Consider the following 20,841-nt stretch of genomic DNA (forward strand, 5'->3'; position numbering starts at 1 on the left):
TATGGGAGGGCCCCTCCGCCAGCAAATCCTCCTGCTGGCTCAGGTGCCACCTCCTCCAGGAAGCCTGCCCAGATCCCCAATGGCCTGTGCCTCTTGTCCCCACGTCTGTGGTTCTCACGGCCCTTCTCAGGCTCCTGCCTTGGCCGCTTCCACCTGACAGAGGCAGAGCTGGTGCAGAAGGGACAGAGGACACAGCTCTGAGTTAATGCTGAGTGCCCCAGGCCTTAGTCTCCATCTCTGTGAAATGGGCTAAGGCCCTTGCTTTCCAGGGTCAGTGAGGATGCAAGGGGGAACCTGGAGCAGCAGAGAGAGGAGTACAGATTCGGGTGCCGGGCTGCCAGGGAGGGGTCATGTAGCCCAGGCGAGTGACTCAGCCCCCCTGTGCCTCAGTGTCCCCAGTGTTCAGAGGCTACAACGATGGAAACTTCTGCACGGGTCTGTCAGGTGATCCAGGAGTTGGGTGATGGAAGCTGCTGGGATGAGTCTAGCACCCGTATGGGGCTCGGGTCTGGCACAGAGGGCCCTGCCCCGCACGGGGCGGGGCACACAGCAGGCCCGCAACAGTACATAATCAGCCTGAGCTGGGTTCTCTGCATAACTTGATTTATCTCTACGCCAAGTCGCCCCTACCAGGAGGCGAACATACTACATTTATCACCCTCCAGCCCACAAACATGGGGAACCCAAGGTTTCTGGGACTTGGCCTGTCCTTCCAGAGCTCTGGGCCCGGTCAGGAGCCTCCCTCTCCTCGCTGAGGGCCGCCGTGGGCAGAGAGGCCAGCTGTGACTCCTGGCCCGGTCCCTAGAAGGGCAAAGGGGATACACTCTGGACCTGGATGCCCTGGGTTCCAATCCCACCTCCACCTCTTAAACACACTGTGGTTCTGGATGAATTGAGGGCCACTGCTGCCCTGTCCCCAGCTATGAAATGGGTACAATGACCCAGAGGCCTCACGGGGCCCCAAACCTCAGCCGGGAGCCCAGGTCAGCTGCTCCTCTGGCCGGGGGCTCCCCGCTCTGCCATGTCCCGGGTCTAGACCACTCCCCCTCTGGTCGTCAAGGATCCTGATGGGGGTTCTCCCAGGCTGCTGGGACAGGGTTCCTGGGGGCCAGAGAGCCTCGTGGGCAGTGAGGTGAAGCGGAGGCTTTCTCCCCGACATTCCTCAGCCCTCCAGGGCCCCATCAAGGTCCCTTCCCAAGATCAGATCTGGGCCCCGCTGCCCTCGAGGCATCGCTCCTGCCCCTCTGAGCTCCCTTGCCTGGGAGGGCCACCCCACCTCCCCAGAGCCCTAGGTGGAGCCCAGGTGAAGCCAGGGTGCCCAGGGGCCATGCCCTCAAGCAGCTGGCACCCGCTCCTGGCCCCAAGACCGCCACACTCACCCTCGTAGAAGCGGATCTTGTCTCGCAGGATCACCATGCCTTTCGTCAGCAGCTGGTTCTGCAAGGCCCATGTGGAGATGCCGTCACTGCCCCGGGGTGGGGGGACCCAGGGCCCCCAACACTTACTTCACAGCAGGCAGCCGAGGCCCCGAGGGGGAGGGGCTCACCGATGACCCACAGCCCGCTTGCCCCAGAGCTAGGACCTCAGCTCCTCTAGTGGACACGGGTGACTGGCCCAACCGGGCTGTCCTGAGACAGAAGAGGGTAAGGAACCCCCAACCTGCCCCCCAGAGACAGGCCAGGCTGGGGTCTCCTGCTCCAGGCTGAGCGGGTGGGCAGGTAGCCGCCCCTGAACCCCACACGGAAGGAGGGTCTTTCAGGCAAGAGGGGCTCCGTGACCGAAGGATGGCGTGAGCGTGGCTGTGGTCCACCTGAGGCTCAAACGGTAGCCCCCGGGACCACCCCTCAAGCAACACCAGGTGGCCTTCGCAACAGCTGGAGCAGCCAGAGAGCGGGAACAATCCGGGGGCCAAGGACCGAGGAGCAGCCCCGGCCCACGAGGGCACGTCACTCGGCCGCAGAAAGGGACGAGGCTCTGACACGGGCACGACATGGAGGAGCCTCGACAACACTGTGCTCAGTGAGAGAGGCCAGGCTAAAAGGCCAGGGGCTGTGCAGTCCCACCACACAGGCGGATCCAGACAGAAAACAGATCAGCGGTGGCCTGGGGCTGTGGGGAGAGGGGACGGGGGCAAGGACAGGGTCTCCCTTCGGGCTGACGGAAAAGGCCTGGGATCAGACCGTGGGGACAGCGGTCTTCCCCCCGAGAAGAGCTGTGAGTGTGCTGACCACCGCACTGCACGCTGTTTAGAGGCAGGCCGTGCAATCTATCAGTTTACACCCCAATAAGGCTGCTACTTAAAAAACCAACACTACACCCACAGGATGGGGAGCGGCCCCAGGCGGGGGTTGGGCACCTGGGCCTGCATGAGGACACCCCTGCCTGTACCACCTCGGCCTCCCTGCCTGTGCGACCTCGGGGGCCCTGGGGCCCAGTGTGTTCGTTCTCTTTGCAGGCCTGGGGCTTCTGCAGCACCTGGGAAAGCGCGACCTCGGTGACGCCGGCGCCATGCTAACACCGTCACCACAAGGCTCAGGGTGACACGGCCCAGGGCTTGTAGATGAAGAACACCGGGACTCTGGGGACCAACCCTGAACCTCCAGGAGGAGGCGGGCAACCAATCACAAAAGTGACCTCGAGCCCTGTGCCAGGCAGGGCTCTGAGTCCTCACCTGCCTCTGATCGTGTAACCGCCCCAACAACCCGAGCTGGCTGGCTGCGGAAACTGAGTCACGGCTAGGTAGACACCTCGAGCCCAGCACGCCACGCGCCCACCGGGAGCGGGCACCCCCTTCCCACCCTGTCCTTTCCAGCCAACTCAGGAAGCAACCCTGGGCCTGATGGGGAGCAGAGCACACCCACCTGTAGGTACTCCGTGAAGAAGGACCCCAGCTCCGTCTTCAGCAGCTGCCTGTGGGGGTGGAGGGGCAGAAGTCAGAGACCCCACGGTGCTGGTGAGGGTGGGGGTGGGGTGGGGGCCGCCTCCAGCAGGAGACCAACCCCCTCGGCCCGAAGACCGGAGGATGTGGCCAGATGTTTCTCCAAGATAGATGAGTGGCCGGTAATGCGGGGGAAGACGTTATCAGTCAGGTCAGGGGAAGGCTGACCACTGTCAGTCACCGGGGGAACCAAACCCAGACCCCGACACCCGCCCTGGCGCTGTCAGAATCAAGGCCCCAGGCTGTAACACATGTAGGGGAGAAGCTGGGGAAAACGACCCCTCACACTCGGTGAGAAGGAACGCAAGACGGCGCAGCAGCTGCGGACAATGGCTGGGCAGCTCCTCAAAAGGTTCAGTGTAGACCTGAGGTTTGGTGTAGACCCCCGAACCCCACCCTTAGGTGCAGACCCTGGAGCAATGGGACAGAGGTCCACGTGAGGTCTCCTACATAGACGCTCCCAACAGCCGAAAGGTGCAAACCACCCAAACGTCTGTCGACACAGGACTGGGGAAACAAAAGGGCATGTTTTCATACAATGGGGTATTATCCGGCCATAAAAAGAAATGAGGCGCTGATACTGCTCCAGCCCAGACGAGCCCGGGCGTGGAGGCGCACTGGACTGAGGGCAAGAAGCAGACGCCAAGGCCACGTGCATTATCCTATGACTCCATTTATAAGGAATATCTGGGCAAACCCATGCAGATGAAGTGGACTGAACCTCCCAGAGGCCGGAGGTGGTGCTGGGGGGTGATAGGGAGTGACCGTTAAGGGGTCTGGGCTTTTTTGTGGCGGGGTGTGGGGGGCTGGGGGGTGATGAAAATGTCCTGGAATTAGATAGCGGCGATAGTTGTACAAGCTGTTGAATGGACTAAAAACCACTCAACTGTACATTGTAAAGGATACATTGTATCTTAAAAAACAAACATATACGGGCTTCCCTGGTACCTCACTCAGTAAATAATCTGCTTGCAATAAAGGAGACCCAGGTTTGATCCCTGGGTTGGGAAGATCCCCTGGAGAAGGAAATGGCCACCCACTCCAGTATTCTTGCCTGGGAAATCCCATGGACAGAGGAGCCTGGTGGGTTACAGTCCATGGGTCGCAAAAGAGTCGGACACGACTGAGCGACTAACACTTTGAAGGGCCATCTTGGGCCTTCAGGGTCGGGGTGGGGTGACCCCGTCCCACTCCCTCTGAGCTGACGAGGAGGTTTGCTGTCTGTTTACCCCAGGGCGCAGGGACAGGATGGGACTGCTCGGGGCACGAGAGAGAAGAGCACGGAGGTGGGAAAGGCCTCCATACACAAGGTAGCTGTGAGACCCTGGGCAAGTCTCTCGACCTCTCTGAGCGTCAGCCTCCTCCGCTACAACGTAGGACTAACGCCTCGGCCTTCCCAGATGCCCTTGACACTGGTCTGTCCTAGCTCCCGCAGCCGAGTTCAGTTCTCAACTGTTCGCAGGAAATAAGGGGCGTTCAACTGGGCTGTAATGGCCTTTCTGGGAACAAAACTCCCGTCATTAGGCAGGTGGGTCCTTCCTCTTTTAACAGAATAAATATCCTTCGCGATGCTCAACGGCAGCTGGGAATGCAGGCGTCATCTTGAGCCACTGCCCAAGTCCCTCCCCGTTTCCCCTGCAAAGCGGTCCTGGACCAGAGAGAGGGGTGTGAAGGCCACGGGACACGGCTGGGGTCAAGGGTCACAGAGCGGTCACTGCCCACCTCAGCTCTAAGGGTGGAACCTGGGGCTAGTGGACAGGGGGGCCTGCCCGGGGTCCCCCCTTCCTAGCACGGCCCTCCCACCGCTCCCAGACCCGGGCCCGCATGATGGGACAGACGGCCACTCACCGGACACCTTCGTTTAGGCTGAAAAGCTCCTGGTCAGGCAGCCCCTTGCGCTGGAAGACAGCAATCACCCCGTTGTGGATGCTGCAGGGGGAGGTTGGAGAGGGAGAGGAGGGTTGCCAACCAGAGGCCCTGAGCCCCAGCCCGCCTTCCCTCTCCCGTGGCGCCCCGTCTGCTCTGCTCAAAGCTGGGCAACAGCCTCTCACAGAGAAGGCAGGCCTGGAGCACACAGGTCAGCCGCCCCCACGGGACCCCATCCGCCCCAGAGCCTCAGATCCCATCTTGAGCTCCAGGCCTGTCACCAGTCACCTCTCCTGGAGCTCCTGGGTACCGTCCACACACTGCCTCCCTTCCCATATCTCTGAACCCTCTGCACCCAGGCCAGAAACTAGGGAACACCCTGTGATGGCCTCCTGCACCCCCGAATATAACCGCCTTGTGCTTCCAGGTGCCCTGGACCTGTCCCGACCGCCTGAACTGGGTATCTGTGCTGTCTGCACCTGGCCCCACTGGGCAAGCTGCGCTCATCACGGGCCTTTGCTCATGTCCCTCCTTCAGGGCCCAGGTGGTCTCAGTGTCTATGTTCCATTAGTGTGCAGCCACGTGTTCCCAGGTGACTTGTTTGACCGACTGGCTCCCACCACCCCCCGTAAACCTCAGAGTACAAGGCCCCGCGTCATCAGCGGCTGCGCGCTCGCGCCTGGCTCAGAGGAGAGTCTGGTAAATGCTGTTCGATCCTTAAGTCGCGGCCAACTCTTTGCGACCCCATGGACTGCAGCGTGCCAGGCTCCTCTGTCCTTTACCATCTCCCGGAGTTTGCTCAGGTTCAAGTCCATTGAGCTGGTGATGCCATCCAGCCACCTCATCCTCTGCCGCCCTCTTCTCCTTTGGCCTTTAATCTTTCCCAGCATCAGGGTCTTTTCCATGAGTCGGCTAGCGACATTCATCCTGACTCTCCCTGGCCCTCCAGATCCAACTGGCCCTGAAGCCCTGCCCATCTCTACCCCTGAGATCTCCGCTGCACCATATCTTTCCTTCACACTCACCCGACCTCTGACTGCAGTCAGCCTCACTGCACCTGCCTCCACCCAGGGCCCTGCAGATACAGCCTAAAGCCTGAATGTGGCATTCAAGGCTTGTCTGGAATGGTTCCTCCCTGCCAGGCAGAGTACTGGTGCCATACCTTAGGGTATTTGTATCCATTTCTCCTACGGGGGCGGGGGGGTGGTCCTTATGCTATCTACTAGGCAAGTAACTATTCACGCTGGAGCTTTGGCTCAGAGGCCACCGCCTCCAAGAAGCCCTCCTGACAGCCTCCCTTTCCCTCACATCCTGGCACTTTGCCGTTCACTTCCACGTTAGTTCCTGCCATCGGCCATAAGCACCCAAGGGTGACAACCAGGTCTGGTGGGTCCACCGCGCTCCACGTAGGACCCGGTTGCTGCTGTAAAGCTCAGCACCATAGACTGCTTCTTGGTGTTTAGGGACAGCTGGACACCCGTTGCTGTGCATACCATGGAGTAGACGGCGGCCACCAAGCTCCCGGAGCCCTTGTCTGCTCTCCCCAGGCCCACCGTTCCTAGTAACGTGGACTGGCCACCCACTTTGCAGATGAGGAAACAGGTTCAGAGGGGCCAGGTTCCAGGAGGCCACCGAGCGCACCCAACAGCTGCTCCTACTTCCTGTGGGGCCAGCAGCGGGCAGGGCTGCCGGCTTGCACCCTGAAGAGGCAGGGCAGGGCAGGGCCCACACGCCCCGGGTGGGTGAAGGCGGCCCTGAGCAGCGCAGGAACACACCTGGGGACCAGGCCAGGTGCCTTGTGCCCTGACCTGAGGCCTGACCACCCCGGGGCCTGCTGCCAGAATGCCGCTCATTCACATGGCCAGGGCCACACACCCTCCCACTTGCTTCCTGCCTGAGGAATGGGGGTCACAAGCGTGCCTGCCCCCAGGCTGCCGGGAGGATGAAAGCCTGGCCAGGCCCGAGCCTCAGTGTGGTCCCGGCGGGGATCGCGCTTGCCTCCGTCAGGAGGCCTGTGTGGACCCGGCCTACAGCTCTGACACAGTCAGGCTGTTCCCCATTTACAGGCTAAAAAAAGTAAGAGTCTGTTGGGAAGTCAAACGGCCACAGGAAGCTGGACTGCAGCTGCCACCTGAAATCCGAACAGCCAGGGACTCGCGCCCGGTGGGCCGTGGGGCGTCAGCCCCTCCCAGTCCTGCTGGGGGCGGGAGCCCAGGGCACTGGCATGTGGGGCCCCATGGCGCCTGGCCACTGCAGAAGCTCAGAGGGGCCTGGCTGTCTTCCCTGCGGCCCAGGCCTCTGTCAGGCCGAGGGGACGGCCTTGGGGAAGGCCTCGTCAGCCTCCCGGGCCTGGTCCTGCTGTTCTCAGCAGCCTCTCCAAATCCTTCCTCCTCCTCCAGAGAACGTTCTGGAGGAACCCCAGTCCGCTCTGGTCCGCCGCCCAAAGGCCACCCTAACCATGTGGCTTTGGATGGGAAGACCGGCTCTTGGGAAAAGCCTTCTGGAGGCCCTTGGGGGTCCAGCACCCACTGGGTCACCTGCACCGCCCCCCGCCCTGCCTCAGGCCTTCTTTCTTGCTGTCCTCTCTCCTGCAGGCTCACCATGAAGTCAGGACCCTCTCCCTTCCCACCTGTGTGGGGAGTGTATTTGACCCTATCTTCTTTTGCAAGAGGAGAGGTCTGTCTGGATTATTGCCTGCTTCTCGCAGCCCAGGCCTCACACCACTCTACGTGTATGCAGAGCCCTGCCCAGCCCTGGGGTCCCCCTTGAGTTCCCCAGTCATCCTGGCCTCCTGCTTTGTGGACCCCGATCCTGCCCTGCCCACCTCCAGCACCCAGGCTGGTCTCAGTTTGCACCCCAGCTCTGGGCTCCCTGGCTGCACACCTCTGCCAAGACTGGACCACTCGTGCCTCAGTTTCCCCATCCGTACAATGGGACTCATATAATCGCAGCCGCTGTAGGAGACACTGGGGAACAGATAGCGCCCTGTGGGGTTACGTATGTCACACACCATCAGAGTTGACTGTGGGGGTTGGGGGGGGCAGGGGGTGCCCCTAGAAGCATCCACCACGGCTCTACCATCTGCCCTGGGTTTTTCTCCATCTCCTTCTAACCATGGCATGAGGTGGGGACTATGATAGTCCAAGCTGCAGAAGGAAACGGTGAGGCTCCGAGAAGCCAGGGCACGCTCAGTGTCATACAACTTGATGCCTGGTGGGGCCAGAAAGAAGCCCGGGGCCCACGGTCCTCCCACCCCACGTGGCTGCTCCAAATGGGGGTGGCGGCCAGGCAAGGTCTCTGCAGCTGATGTTCCACGCTGTTTCTAAAGTTTTGAGTTGGGTCAAGAATAAAGCCCTGCTGGGCTAGAGAGGAGACCGGGGGTGGTGGGATGGGAGTGGAGAGGCAAAGCCCTAGTGGGTCTTCTCCCCTCAAACAGAAGTGAAACCCTAGCCCGTGGCCTCCCCGAGCAAGGCGGGCAGGCCCAGCCAGGACACGGGCAGTGGCCCAGTAGAAACCGCAGGCACCCAGGGGCCCGAGTGGAGGCCGACCCATCACCTCCTCTTGCTGGGAGGCCCTCTCCAGACCTCCCGCCCACCTAGGGAGACAGGACGGCAGAAACCAATCTCAGCACCTGTCACCCGAGCACAGGGCGAGGAGAGAAGCCCGGACCCCTGGGTGAGGCTCCACGGTCCCCACGATAGGGCCCAGACCTGCTGCCCTCAGAGCTGGCCAGGGTCCCTGTGCTCAGGCTAGGGGAGGAAGGGCTGATTGTGGGGCTCTGGGGGGACCTGCCTTGGCTGCCCTGGCGTGGGCTGGTGTCGGTGTGGGGCCACCAGCAGGTGGGACCCTGGCCGCACCTCTCACTGTCACTCATCCGTCCACGTAGGAAACCCTGGCAGAGAGTAAGCAGGCGACAAACCCTGGCAGGTCACACAACACATCTCCAGGGACTCCTGGGAAGGCTGGGGCCAAGGGCGAGGCCTGGAGGCGGAGGCCTGCCTCGTGGGCCCTGCTCTGCTCCAGACCTGCCTCTGGAGCCTCAGAAAACAAGCGAGGAGTGCAGGCCTCCGCTAGGTGCGCCCCTCACCCTCTTAACTGCCTGGTGCCCCAGACTGAGTATGTGGGGGCGGCGGGGATGCCAAGCACAGGCCCCCACTGGCCTCCCCCTCCCGCTCCCAAACACCGGTCACCCTGGAGGTTTTAGCCAGTCTCCTTCGGCCACCCAGAGACCCACCCCCATGAAGTGGTGGCAGGAGCTCTGGACTTAGAACTGGACAGGTCCCCTCGCCTCCGAGTCCTCATCTGCAAGGTGGGGGCAGGAGTCCCACCTTTCAGGCTGCTGCAGGGAAGGAAGGCAGCCTCTTCCACACCCAGGGTTGGGACAGGGGCCACTACTGGTTGGGGGTGGGCACCTCCATCGGAGGGATGCGGCGTTCAGGGCCCAGGAGGAGAGCCGGGCACAGGATGCTCTGCGCTCCCCGCCCCCCGCCTCGCCCCTCCAGGACCAGGGATGGGCGGATGAGCAGGGTGGGCTGCAGCCTCTGGGCTCTCACCGCCAACCCCCGCCCGGCCTGGCCCCGGTGGACACGAGCCCTGGGCTGTGGCTTCAAGTCGGACCAGGGTTCAGACCCAGCATTAGCAGGGGCTCTTGGTCAAGGCCCTGTCCTTCTCTGGCCTCGGTTTCTCTGAAGACCATCATCGCAGCCTTAGAGATGGGTCTGCAGGAGCGAGAGGGCCCCGCCCCTGCATTGCATGGGCTCCCACAGCCAGAAGGCAGGCAGGCGCCTGGCTCAGGCATTCAGGTGAGGAGTAGGGCTCCCTAATGGTCTATACCCTGTGGTCCAAATGCAGGACTCAGGCCAGGGTTTGGGGGGCTCTGCCTGTCCCCCAGCTGGCCCCTCAGCTCAGGGACATGACCTTTGTGCAGCTCGACGCCCCGCACACACAGAAGGGTCCAGACCGAGCGAGGTGCTAACCGGGGCCAGCACAAGGACAGACAGGGACATAGCATGCCACCTCCGAGGCCCTGGGGAGGGGACGAGGGGCTGTGGGTGGGGGCGACAGGTGAGGCAGCCAGCCCTCTGCAGGGCCAGCCCTGGGCCGGGCACAGGGCACAACCCACCCCAGAAAGCAGCCGCAGGGGCTTAGGAAACAGCTGCCGATGGTTCTGCTCTAGTTCCTGGTTCGTGAGTGCGGCCCGGTGGGACAGCCCTGCACCCAGAGCTCCCCTGCGCACCCACAGAAGACGGGAGCACAGTCCCCGCCACGTGTGGCCAACGTTCACACTCCCCCGTGGTTGTGTTCTTCCCAGCACTGACTACCACCCGCCCGGGCCTCGTGGATTTCCTGCGGCCCCGTTTATCTCCTGACCCCCTTCCTCGACTCCCGACTCCATGCCTGGGGCTGGGACAGTGCCAGTTGGTGAACGAATGGACGAAGAAGGAGCGGCCAGGTGACGCGTGGATGCCGCCGTCACGGGCACGTGCTCTGTGTTTTGTCCCATGTCCAGATGAGGGAGCAGAGAGAGGCCCAGGGAAGTCAAGAGGACCGGGCCAGGTCACTGCAGTGGGTCTCCGAGAAATTCATGTCTTCCCAATGCCCTAGATCTTATTTGTAAACAGAGTCTTTGCAGACGTAATTAGTAAAGGACTCTGAGACAAAACCAGTCTGGATTTAGGTTGGGCGCTACATCCTACGAGTGGTATAAGAGGAAAGAGAGGGAAGTTTCGACACAGAGGACAAGACCAGGTGGAGGCAGACACAGAGAACAGAGTGGCATGGCCAGAGGCCAAGGAGCCACAGGGAACTGTAAGAGGCAGGGACACTCTCTCCCCTGCAGCCTCCGGAGGGAGGGAGGCCCCGCGGACACCTGATTTTGGACTCCTGCGCTTCCAGACTGGGAGAGAAGGACTTTCTGTTGTTTTGAGCCACCGGTTCAGTTCAGTTCAGTTGTTCAGTCGTGTCCAACTCTTTGCAACCCCATGAATTGCAGCACGCCAGGCCTTCCTATCCATCACCAACTCCCGGAGTTCACTGAGACTCACGTCCATCGAGTCGGTGATGCCATCCAGCCATCTCATCCTCTGTCGTCCCTTTCTCCTTCTGCCCCCAGTCCCTCCTAGCATCAGGGTCTTTTCCAATGAGTCAACTCTTCGCATGAGGTGGCCAAAGTATTGGAGTTTCAGCTTTAGCATCAGTCCTTCCAATGAACACCCAGGACTGATCTCCTTTAGGATGGACTGGTTGGATCTCCTTGCAGTCCAAGGGACCCTCAAGAGTCTTCTCCAACATCACAGTTCAAAGGCATCAATTCTTCGGTGCTCAGCTTTCTTCACAGTCCAACTCTCACATCCATACATGACCACTGGAAAAACCATAGCCTTGACTAGACGGACCAAGTTTGTGCCAATTTTTTTACAGTTGCCCTGGGAAACTAACATGGCCACAAAGAAAAAAGGGGTTCACTTTGGACTCAAAATGAGGCATCCACAGTTCAGCAAGGCAGGTCCCGCACTAACCCCATGCCCGGAGGCTGTTGTCCTGGGGAATACTGCAAGGAGTCGGGGTGGGCCAGCAGGCAGCCAGAAGAGGCCTAGGCCCCCTGGTGATACCCGTGGAGCTCCAGTGGGGAAGACCCTGCCCCTCCCTGACTCAGGGCTCTCTCTGCCAGGGTGAGGACAGCAGGCGCTGTGCTCTGTGGCGTCAGCATGGGCAGGCCTCCTGGTCCTCTCGTTCTTCCCCTCTAAATGGGGGTGCGGGGTGGTAATCGTATCTCCCTCCCCGGGTTATGGTGGCAGCAGGCAAAGTGAGCCAGGGGCCCCTCGCAGGGGCCCAGCCGCAGGAGTGTGGCAGGGCAGGTCGAGCTGCAACGGGTCCAAGGCTAGGTGGCTAGGAGCCTGGGGGGAGCTGGCTGCCAGCTGGGCCACACCCTACAGTCCGCCAGAGACGGGGCACAGAACGGCTCTGAGGTCCTAAAGTTCCTTTAGGTTAAAAAAAAAAACAAAACAGTGGGGGTGCCCATGTGGCCTCTCCCTACAGGCACCCCCCTGGGCTCCAGAAGACTCAGAGCCGATCCTAGGGTGCCCCCATCTCTGCCTGGAGACCCCCGAGTAGCGTTGAGCACTGCAGGAGAAAGCTGCTGTTGGTGAAAGCTCAGGAACCAGTAGACTTCTAGCACGCACGTGTGCTCAGTTGCTCCAGTCGTGTCGGACTCTCCGTGACCCTGCGGACGGGAGCCAGGGTCCTCTGTCCATGGGATTCTCCGGGCAAGAATGCTGGAGTGGGTAGCCATTCCCTTCTCCAGGCGATCTTCCTGACTGAGGGACTGAACCCATGTCTCAGGTCTCCTGCACTGCCAGGTGGGTTCTTTATCAGCAGTGCCACTTGGGAACCCGTGAGAGGCCCTCCCAAAACCTATCCCGACAAGGCCCACCCTGACATGTCCCCAGCGTGAATTTGAGCTTGAGTCGTGAGTTACCAAATACCTATTACGTGCTAGACACATGCTGAGGGCTTGAATACAGATCTTCACCTTTAATCCCTACAACAGCCTAGGAGGTGGGCATTTTAAAGGACAAGGAAATTGAGGACCAGGGAGGCTCAGTGACTCTCTCAAGCAGGGAAGAGGCAGACCTGTAATGTGAACTAACTCTGTCTGTCTCCTCAGGCTGGATCAGGGCAGAGACAAGGAGGGGGACTGCTTCTCTCTCAGTGCTGCGGGTGGAGGAACTGCCTCTTTGGGCAGCACGCGGTCACTGGGCCCAGGAGATGCCCTAAGGGGAGTCCTTCCCTCCCTATCCCCACACTAGTCCTGTAAGAAGGAATGCTGACCCATGGGGAAACTGAGGCCGACTGGTCCCTAACTCTCAAGCCGTTTGCAACCTGGTAGAGGACAGAAGCGAAGGGCACAGAGGATGGTCTCAGGCTGGCAGCCCTGAGCTTCCCGCCACGCTCAGGAATAGGTGAGCGTCCACGCTGACAGTTGGTTTCCTGGTGGCCCAGACCACAGACGGTGGAGCATCTGGCAGGGCGTGTGCAGTGGGGGGGGGGGGGGGGGGGCGGCTCACATCCACAGCCCCCCTGGACAGCCTGCGCCCCTCTTTTCTCCTCCCCTCCCACTTTCCTTTTGGTGGAAATTATGTTTTTGAATAGGGCTCCTGAGCAAACACGGTGGGAAATCCCACTAAACAAATCGTCTCTTTTTCCGGATTCCCCCAGCCTCGCTCTTTAAACAAAGCTGGTGGGGTGGGGGTGGGACTTCCCACGGCCCCTGCTTGTCTGGGAAGGGCTCGCTGGGGGAGGGTCGTCTCAGGAATGCCAGGCAGCTGCTGCTGCTGCACCCCTGCTGACAGCTGGGAGGGCAGGGGCCCTCCCCCCGCGCTCAAGAGAAAGCCGGCCGCCCCCACTCCCGACCGAAGGGACCTAAACGCAGAAACAGGAAGCAGAGCAACCCATCGACTGCGCCGGCGAAGCTCATCTGCGAAATGGGATAAATACTTCCTGCTCTATTTACCTCCCAGGTTGCCATGAGCAGGGGCGGGGGGCGAAGACGTGGGAAGACCCCGGGAGGAAGGCAGGCTTGCGGGATCCAGGTCCACCCAGCCACCCACCAGCTGCGGGGTGGGGTAGGGGTGCCCCTGGGACCAGCCCCGGGCCCGCGGTCTCGTCCCTCCGTTCTAGAAACACGTTGCACTAAACTTCCCTCCCCGCCCGCGTAACTCCGGCGGAGCGAGTTCTCCGCAACCCGGGAGGCGCAGAGCTGCCCCCGGGCACAGTCCCTCGCTCCAGGCGCCCCCCGCCCCCGGCTCTGGGACCCGCGGGGCCGGCCGGGAGGGCGCGGCCTTACCTGTCCCAGGTGGCGTTGGCGCAGGCCCGGCGCTGCTGCGTGCCCCGCTCGTCCGCGGCGGTGGCGGCGGCCGGCTCTCTCTTGCCCAGGTCACTGAGGCTGGGCGAACTCATGAACTTCAACCTGCGGAGAGTCCTCATGGTGACCTCCCCTGGCGGCGGGCTCCGCGCCCACGCGCGCTCCGCGCCGCGCCCTGCGCCACGCCGCGCCGCGGGCCCCAGCCGGCGCTGCGCCCTCTACGAGGAAACTTGGGCGAAAGCAGGAAGCCGGGCGGCCCTCCCGGGGCCCGCCCCGGCCCCGCGCCTCCGCCCCGGGCCCCACGCCGGCCGCCGCGCCGGGTTAATCATTGCTCCGAACGGCCGCGGCGCGCAGCGCCCGGAGCTCGGCGGATACCGCGCGGACCCGGCGCAAAAGGGGCCCGGGGGCGGGGCAGGACTGAGGGGGCGGGGTGCAGGGCCGGGGCGGGGCGTGGGCGTGGCCTCCGGAGAGGGCGTGCACAGAGCAGGGGCGGGGCCTCCAGAGAGGGCGTGTGCAGAGGCGGGGCCACGAGCTGGGGGCGGGGCCGGCTCCTCCAAGGCAGCCTTAGCGGCCCTCCTGGGGTCGCGCTCTGGGTTCCCTCTATTCTTCCAAGGGCCACGAGTGCCCACCAGAAAACAACACGCACGACTGCACAATCCGACCCCAATCGCCCACCCCGCGACAGGCCCTGCGGCCCCACCCCGACGGTGCTCTGCTTCGTGCCCGGTCCCGGACCCCTGCGGCAGTTGTACCAAGTGCCCCCTACCGCGCCATCCCTCCCCACTAAAGGCTGCGCCCAGGCACATTTCTCAAGACCCCGCCATGTGGACACAGGCTCCTCCCTGGTTCTCATGAAGGCTAACTAGGTCGAGGTCTTTAGCCTATTTTGCAGTTGAGAAAACCAAGGCTCAGAAGGTGAAAGAACCTGCCCAACGCCATACAATGAACAAACGGCAAAGCTGGACCTAACTCAGGCCTCCTGAGCGCATGGCACAACATCCCTCCAGCTTCTGGGATGCCCATGGGGCTCCCTGGCCCTTGCCCTCTCCACCAGACAGGGAAAGACAGTGTCGCTCCCCTCCTGTGTTCCCACGGCCTTTCCTGAAGCAAGGTCTTTATCACCAGAGGCCTGGCCTCACGTCTTCCTATAAATGCATCACTGGGGGAGAGGAGAAGCAGAGCCTGGAGTCTCAGCATGGGAAGGAAGGGTGCTCAGGCTCCCTCCCCCCAGTGCTGTACAGAAGATGGAACTGAGGCCCGGGGGCCTCCCAGGCCCCCATCCAGGCTCTCTGTATGAGATTACCACCCCACCCCCCGCCCGTCAATGACAGAACCAAAGCCCCTGCCGCCACCCCCCTCCCCCACCCCGCTGGTCTTAGTAATTCAGCCCGACACAGTGTAGGTCCACATTACCGTCCCCACTCAGAGACTGGAATCTGCACCTTAGCGTGGAGGGGGAGAGGTCTGGCTCAACCCCCCGCCCCCTCAAGGCCGGGGCTCTTTCTGCTGAATGCCCCAGGTGGGATGATTTGCCAAGCCCAGGCTGAGTAACCAATGAGCATCTTTTGTGGCTCCAGGAGCAAGGAGAGCCTCATATGAGGTGTATTGACTGGGGAGGAGACACTGTCCAGGGAAAATCAACCAACGTTTCCCAAGCACGTACTGCACACCAGACATTACCCTCATCCTCAGGAGGCAGAGTCCTGCCCAGCAGCGCCCCCTGACTCTGAGCTCAGAATCGAGGGGTCAGAGACCTCTGACTCCCCCAGAGTACATCACCCCCAAGGCTGAGACCTGCATGACCCAGCGTGAACGACAGGCCAGGAAGGACCTGGTGATTTCCACACCCTTGTAGAAACAACTGTGGACCCTGTCTGCTCCTTCCACCTCCACTGTCACCTCCCCAGCCCAGGACAACAGACACCTCCTGACTGGTCTGCCTGGGGCCACCCGGGTCACGGGGCAAGCCCGTCCTCCAGGTGGTGGCCAGGGTGACCCTTGGCATACCATGCGCCCTCCGGTGCTTGGCGGTCCTGCTGGTTCCCACTGCCCTGGGGATCAAGGCCACAGCCTGGAATTCTTGGAGGACCGTCCCGCCTCTCCTTGTTCCCGCTTCTGACTGCCTTCACCTTGGGTTAGGCTCAGGGGTTACCCTCTGGGCATCTGATGACTTTTCCATGCGATGCCTCAAGCCAGGCATCCAGGGGTCCGGACTGTGATGCAGTTCAGCACTACATTCCTGAGCTCAGTACACAATAGGTATGTGGTAAATATTTGGTTAAATGGATGGATAAATATCTGTCTCACAGGTGGGAAGGGATTCAATGCATTGTAAATATTGCCACACTGAGGCTTTCCTGGTGGCTCAGTGGTAAGGAATGTGTCTGCCAACGTAGATCCCTGGTTTGGGAAGATTCCACACGCCTCGGAGCAACTGAGCCCCTGAGTCACAACTATTAAGCCTGTGCTCTAGAGCCACGGAACCGCGACTACTGAGCCCACGGGCCGCAACTACTGAAGCCCGCACACTCCACAGCGCGGCTCTGCGACAAGAGAAGCCACCACAGAGAGAAGCCTGTGCGTGCAACGAGAGAGGAGCCCCTGCTGCCAGCAACTGGAGAAGAGCCCGTGCAGCAGTGAAGACTCAGCAGAGTCAAATAAATGAATACAATTATATATAAAAAAAAGCTGCCACACTGGACAGAGGCAGAACCACTGTCACTGCCCCTGGTGGAAATGCAGCAGAGAACCACCAGGATCCGTTCACATCCCGGTGGACAGGATGAAGGGCGGGTTCCCTAGCTGGAGGCTCTCGGGGGAGGGCACTGGCTTCGTGTGCTTGGCGCACTCAGGTGGGAAGAACTCAGCCACAGGCAGGGCCTCAGTGCAGAGGGAGGCTGGACTGTTCTGGATGTGGGTGGTAAGGGCAGTCCAAGGAGCGGGGCAGGAGGGGAGCTAGAAGAGGAGAGGCTGGGAGAAGTGGCCAGCCAGAAATGCCAAAGGTGGGGCTGGCTGGCTCAAGGAGGCCCAGTGCTGGGGGTGTAGTGGAGACCCAGGGGTCTTCTGTGCTTGGGCTAGTGACGGGCAGGGAGGGGCCCGGGGTGGGTGGGGGCTGGACAGGCAGGGGAGCAGGCAGGCCCCGGGGCTGGAATCTGAGGCAGAGGCCGGGAGGCAAACCATCCCAGCCCCCAAAGCAGGGGGCAACGGGGAGGCCGAAAACCAAGTCTGGCCCCTAAACGTGTTCCGCACAGCTCGCGGTGTGGGGGAAAAAACATAAAACCAAAACTGCCCACAGCCAGGGTTTCACAATGGAGACACTGACACAGAAGCCCTGATTTCGGGCTTCCTGGTTTCAAATGGCCGGGCCTCCTGGGCCTGCGGCCCCACGTGACCGCTGTGACTGGGATGCTGCCCCCACAGGCAGGCACGGGGTCTCCCGGTGCCCACCGGGCCCTCCACTGACTTATGGAGGCTCCTGCGCCAGGTAAGAGGTTGGGGACTGAGCAACCGTATGGCGGGGTGGGCCTGGGTTGGGCTCGTGTGTGCCTGGGACTCAGGGAAGGGAATGCCCTCCATTCAAGGGAACGGGAGACAGGGGTACCCATTCATGCACCCCCGAGGCTCCCAGAGTAACCTTGCTGCAAGAGCTGTGCCAGGCCTGATGACATCAACCACATCCTCTCCTCCTTAAGGAGTCAAACTTCATCCCAGCCCTCCCCAACCAGTGGGAGGTCAGTACCTGGTACAGGACCCTGGTCAATAAGGGGGACCCACAGGGCTTTTCTTTCTGTTGCAGGAGGGAGCCCTGGGCAGAACGGGGGTCCACTGGACCTGCCATCAAGTCAGGTGACCTCTCGGGTCTTGGTCTGCCCATCGGTAAGATGGATGGGGTTGAGGCACATGGGAATGAGACCCCATAAAACCCTTCTGCAAGGAGATCAAACCAGTCAGTCCTAAAGGAAATCAACCCTAACTATTCATTAGGACTGATACTGAAGCTACAATACCTTGGCCACCTGATGTGAAGAGCCGACTCATTGAAAAAGAACCTAAGGCTAGGAAGGATTGGGGGCAGGAGGAGAAGGGGACAACAGAGGATGAGATGGTTGGATGGCATCACTGACTCGATGGACACGAGTCTGAGCCACCTCCATGAGATGGTGAAGGACAGGGAAGCCTGGCGTGCTGCAGTCCACGGAACGGCAAAGAGTCAGACACGACTGAGCGACTGAACATTAACAAAGCCCTCAGGGGCCACGTGCTCCCTGTAGCTGTGGCAGGAGCTCGTGACGCAGGTGTCTTTGATCCTTGAGGTATGACTGTGCTGAGGGGCTGGTCCAGAGGTTTTGTCTTCATGGTCAAGGTGCGAGGACTGGCAATGACCTTTAGGATGGGCTCAAGGCACTGGGACTTGGCGTCAGAAAGTCCTCCAGGGCTGGGAACTCCAGCCAGGATCTTTGGGGGTGAGGCCTGGGGTTGCTCGGAAGTATCTCAGGGACTCTGCAAACCCCTGGGCATGGCTCAGTCATGTGCCCACTACACAGATGGACAGCCTGACACCTGGGAGCAGGATGGCAGGAAGTCTGTGAGGCCCTGGAACCCAGGCCTCCAGCCTTCTAGGCCACCAGGGGTAGGATAGGAGCAGGCAAGAGGCAGCCGCCAGCCCCGTGGACCTCTTGCTGGCGCTGACCTCAGCCAGCTGCACCCTGCCCGCTCGGAGGGGCACTTCCGCCCCCTGGTGGCAAAGGCTGGTGCTCCCCACAGCAGGCTGGGACTGTCCCTCCAGTTCGCTGGGGAATCCCAGCGGCCAGCGCTCTGCACTCTGGGGGCCTGGACAGCTGGGAGGGGCCTCACCCAGGCAGAGAGAACCCTGAGGGGAGTGCCTGGTGCGTGTCTCCTTTCTCTGAGATGGGCAGGACCCCCATGCTGAGGGGAGGTGGGACGAGACCATTCACACGGTCGTGCGGTGCACGCCAAAGGGTGGCTTGCTGCTGGCTGTGAGAGTCGCAGAAAGAGACTGGAGTCAGGGCTGAGCCCCCATCAGCCACGGTGACGCCAGCATCACTTGGCGACTAGACTGGTCATCTCCGAAGGCTTTGCAATGTGATGGTTCTCCACGACTGTCCCAAGGCTGGACAACCAGTCCTCAGGCTGGATGGGCACCAGGCCAGCAGAAGCAGCATGTACTATATAGTTCGTGAGTGGGGGGACTTTCAGAGGCGCCCCTGTGCCCAGCCTGGGGTGGGGGCACCACCACCAGAGGTGGGTGGGTCCTGCCCTCAAGGTTGTTGTTCGGTCACTAAGTCATGTCCCACTCTGTGACTCCATGGACTGCAGCATGCCAGACTCCCCTTCACCATCTCGTGGAGTTTGCTCAAATTCGTGTTCACTGAATCGGTGATGCGATCCAACCATCTCAGCCTGTGCCGCCTGCTTCTCCTTTTGCCTTCAGTCTTCAGACTTGGGAGCTTTTCTCTCTGGCTTCACCGTTGCCGCTGTTCAGTTGCTCAGTTGTGTCCGATTCTTTGAGACCCCACAGACTGCAGCACTCCAGGCTTTCCTGTAATTCACCATCTCCCAGAATTTCCTCAAACTCATGTCCACTGAGTCGGTGATGCCATCCAACCACCTCATCCTCTGTCGCCCTCTTCTCCTCCTGCCTTCAATCCTTCCCAGCATCAGAGTCTTTTCCAATGAGTCGGCTCTTCACATCAGGTGGCCGAAGTATTGGAGCTTCAGCTTCAGTCCTTCCGATGAATAGTCAGGGTTGATTTCCTTTAGGATGGAGTGATTTGATCTCCTTGCAGTCCAAGATGCTCCAGGGAAAAGTGTCCCTTCTGGTGGTTTCAGAGTCAGTACTGACTATTATTACCCCGTTTCAGAGATGGAGACAGTGAAGGTGAGTGGGGGTGAGCTGCCTGCTTAAGCTGTCAGCTAAGAAGCGTGGGGGCAGGGATGCTGTGCTGCTGGGGGGACAAAGCCCACCTCCCCAGTGCTTTAAAAACGCTGGAGACATTTATTGAGCACCTACTGCATGCCTGGCACTAGGCGCTGGGGACACAGCAGGGGACAAAAAAGCCAGGGTCTCTGCCGTCGGGGGGAGCTTACCATCCCCTCCGAGCTCTGCCATCTGCCATCTCCTGACATGTTCACGGTCCCCTCAAGCCTTCTACCAGCGGAGCTCCTGCCCCCAACCTGCTGACCCCAGGACCCACCTGGAGCCCCTTCCCCAGACTAGTGGCCTCTGCCCTCTGCTCTCAGAACCCTCCCCTCCTCCTTCTGGATCTGGATCCCAGGCCTGGGGTGGGGTGGGGGCGGGCGTTCTGACCAGGAGACGTCCCTGTTCTTAGATCCCCAAACGGCACCCACTAGAGGCTCTGCCAAGCCTCAGGTTCCCATCTTCAACAACTGGTTCTCCAGGTCTCTCCCGGGACAGTGTTGTACAGCTCTTATTGTTATTCAGTCACTCAGTCGTGTCGAACTCTTTGCGACCCCAAGGACTGCAGTGTGCCAGGCTTCCCTGGCCTTCAGTATCTCTCAGAGTTTGCTGAAACTCCTGTCTGTTGAGTTGGTGATGCCATCCAACCATCTCATCCTCTGCCGCCCCCTTCTCCTTTTGCCCTCCATCTTTCCCAGCATCAGAGCCTTTTCCAATGAGTGGGCTCTTCGCATCAGGTGGCCAAAGTATTGGAGTTTTGGGTTTTTTGTGGAACCCTGATTCTGGTCTATAGGTAGGTCCCTGTGGTACACTTAGGAGAGCAAAGCAGGAGAAATTCCAGGCTTCCCAGTCCTCCAAACTGGGTCTGCTCCCCACTCAGCCGCCTCCGCTGCAAGCCCCTATGCCCCCAAGTCTCAGGCTCCCCAGTAGAATGTCCCTCCCAGGGTGAGCGGGAGGATTGAATGAGCCTCCATAACTATAAGGAAGTCAATTTCAGTCTGTGGCAATTGGTGAAGGCAGCCCTGAGACACCAGGGCATCGCCTTCTCCAGACAGAGCCTGCACCCTGGCCCACCCAGACCCCGGCATTGACCTCTGCATCCGGGAAACCTCACAGCCAAATGTGGCAAGGTCGGGCCCCAACATCCAGCAAAGCGGAGACGCGTTCGTCCCCTACTCCCAGCTTGTCTAACAGGAGCACACAGACTCTAGGAGGCAGGAGGTGACAGGTAACTTC

The 20,841-nt window shown here is 60.9% G+C and overlaps 1 protein-coding gene across 4 annotated transcripts in view; it reads right to left on the minus strand.

Moving 5' to 3' along the window:
- Positions 1-20,841, minus strand: part of PRR5 (proline rich 5) — a 50,855-nt gene that overhangs the window by 10,838 nt on the left and 19,176 nt on the right. The window contains exons 2-5 of one of the 4 annotated variants that reach the window (XM_044940782.2): positions 13,650-13,772; positions 4,787-4,867; positions 2,862-2,910; positions 1,380-1,470 (exon numbers count right to left, since the gene is read on the minus strand). In XM_044940782.2, the coding sequence (XP_044796717.2) occupies positions 1,380-1,470; positions 2,862-2,910; positions 4,787-4,867; positions 13,650-13,762 (334 nt within the window). In that variant the 5' untranslated portion in view covers positions 13,763-13,772. Of the gene's footprint in view, positions 1-1,379; positions 1,471-2,861; positions 2,911-4,786; positions 4,868-13,649; positions 14,080-20,841 lie in introns of those variants that run through there. The other 3 variants (XM_044940781.2, XM_025282706.3, XM_044940783.2) reach the window with 3 other exon arrangements.

The sequence above is a fragment of the Bubalus bubalis genome, chromosome 4 (genome assembly GCF_019923935.1).
Source record: "Bubalus bubalis isolate 160015118507 breed Murrah chromosome 4, NDDB_SH_1, whole genome shotgun sequence".
NCBI classification, from domain to species: Eukaryota; Metazoa; Chordata; class Mammalia; order Artiodactyla; family Bovidae; genus Bubalus; species Bubalus bubalis.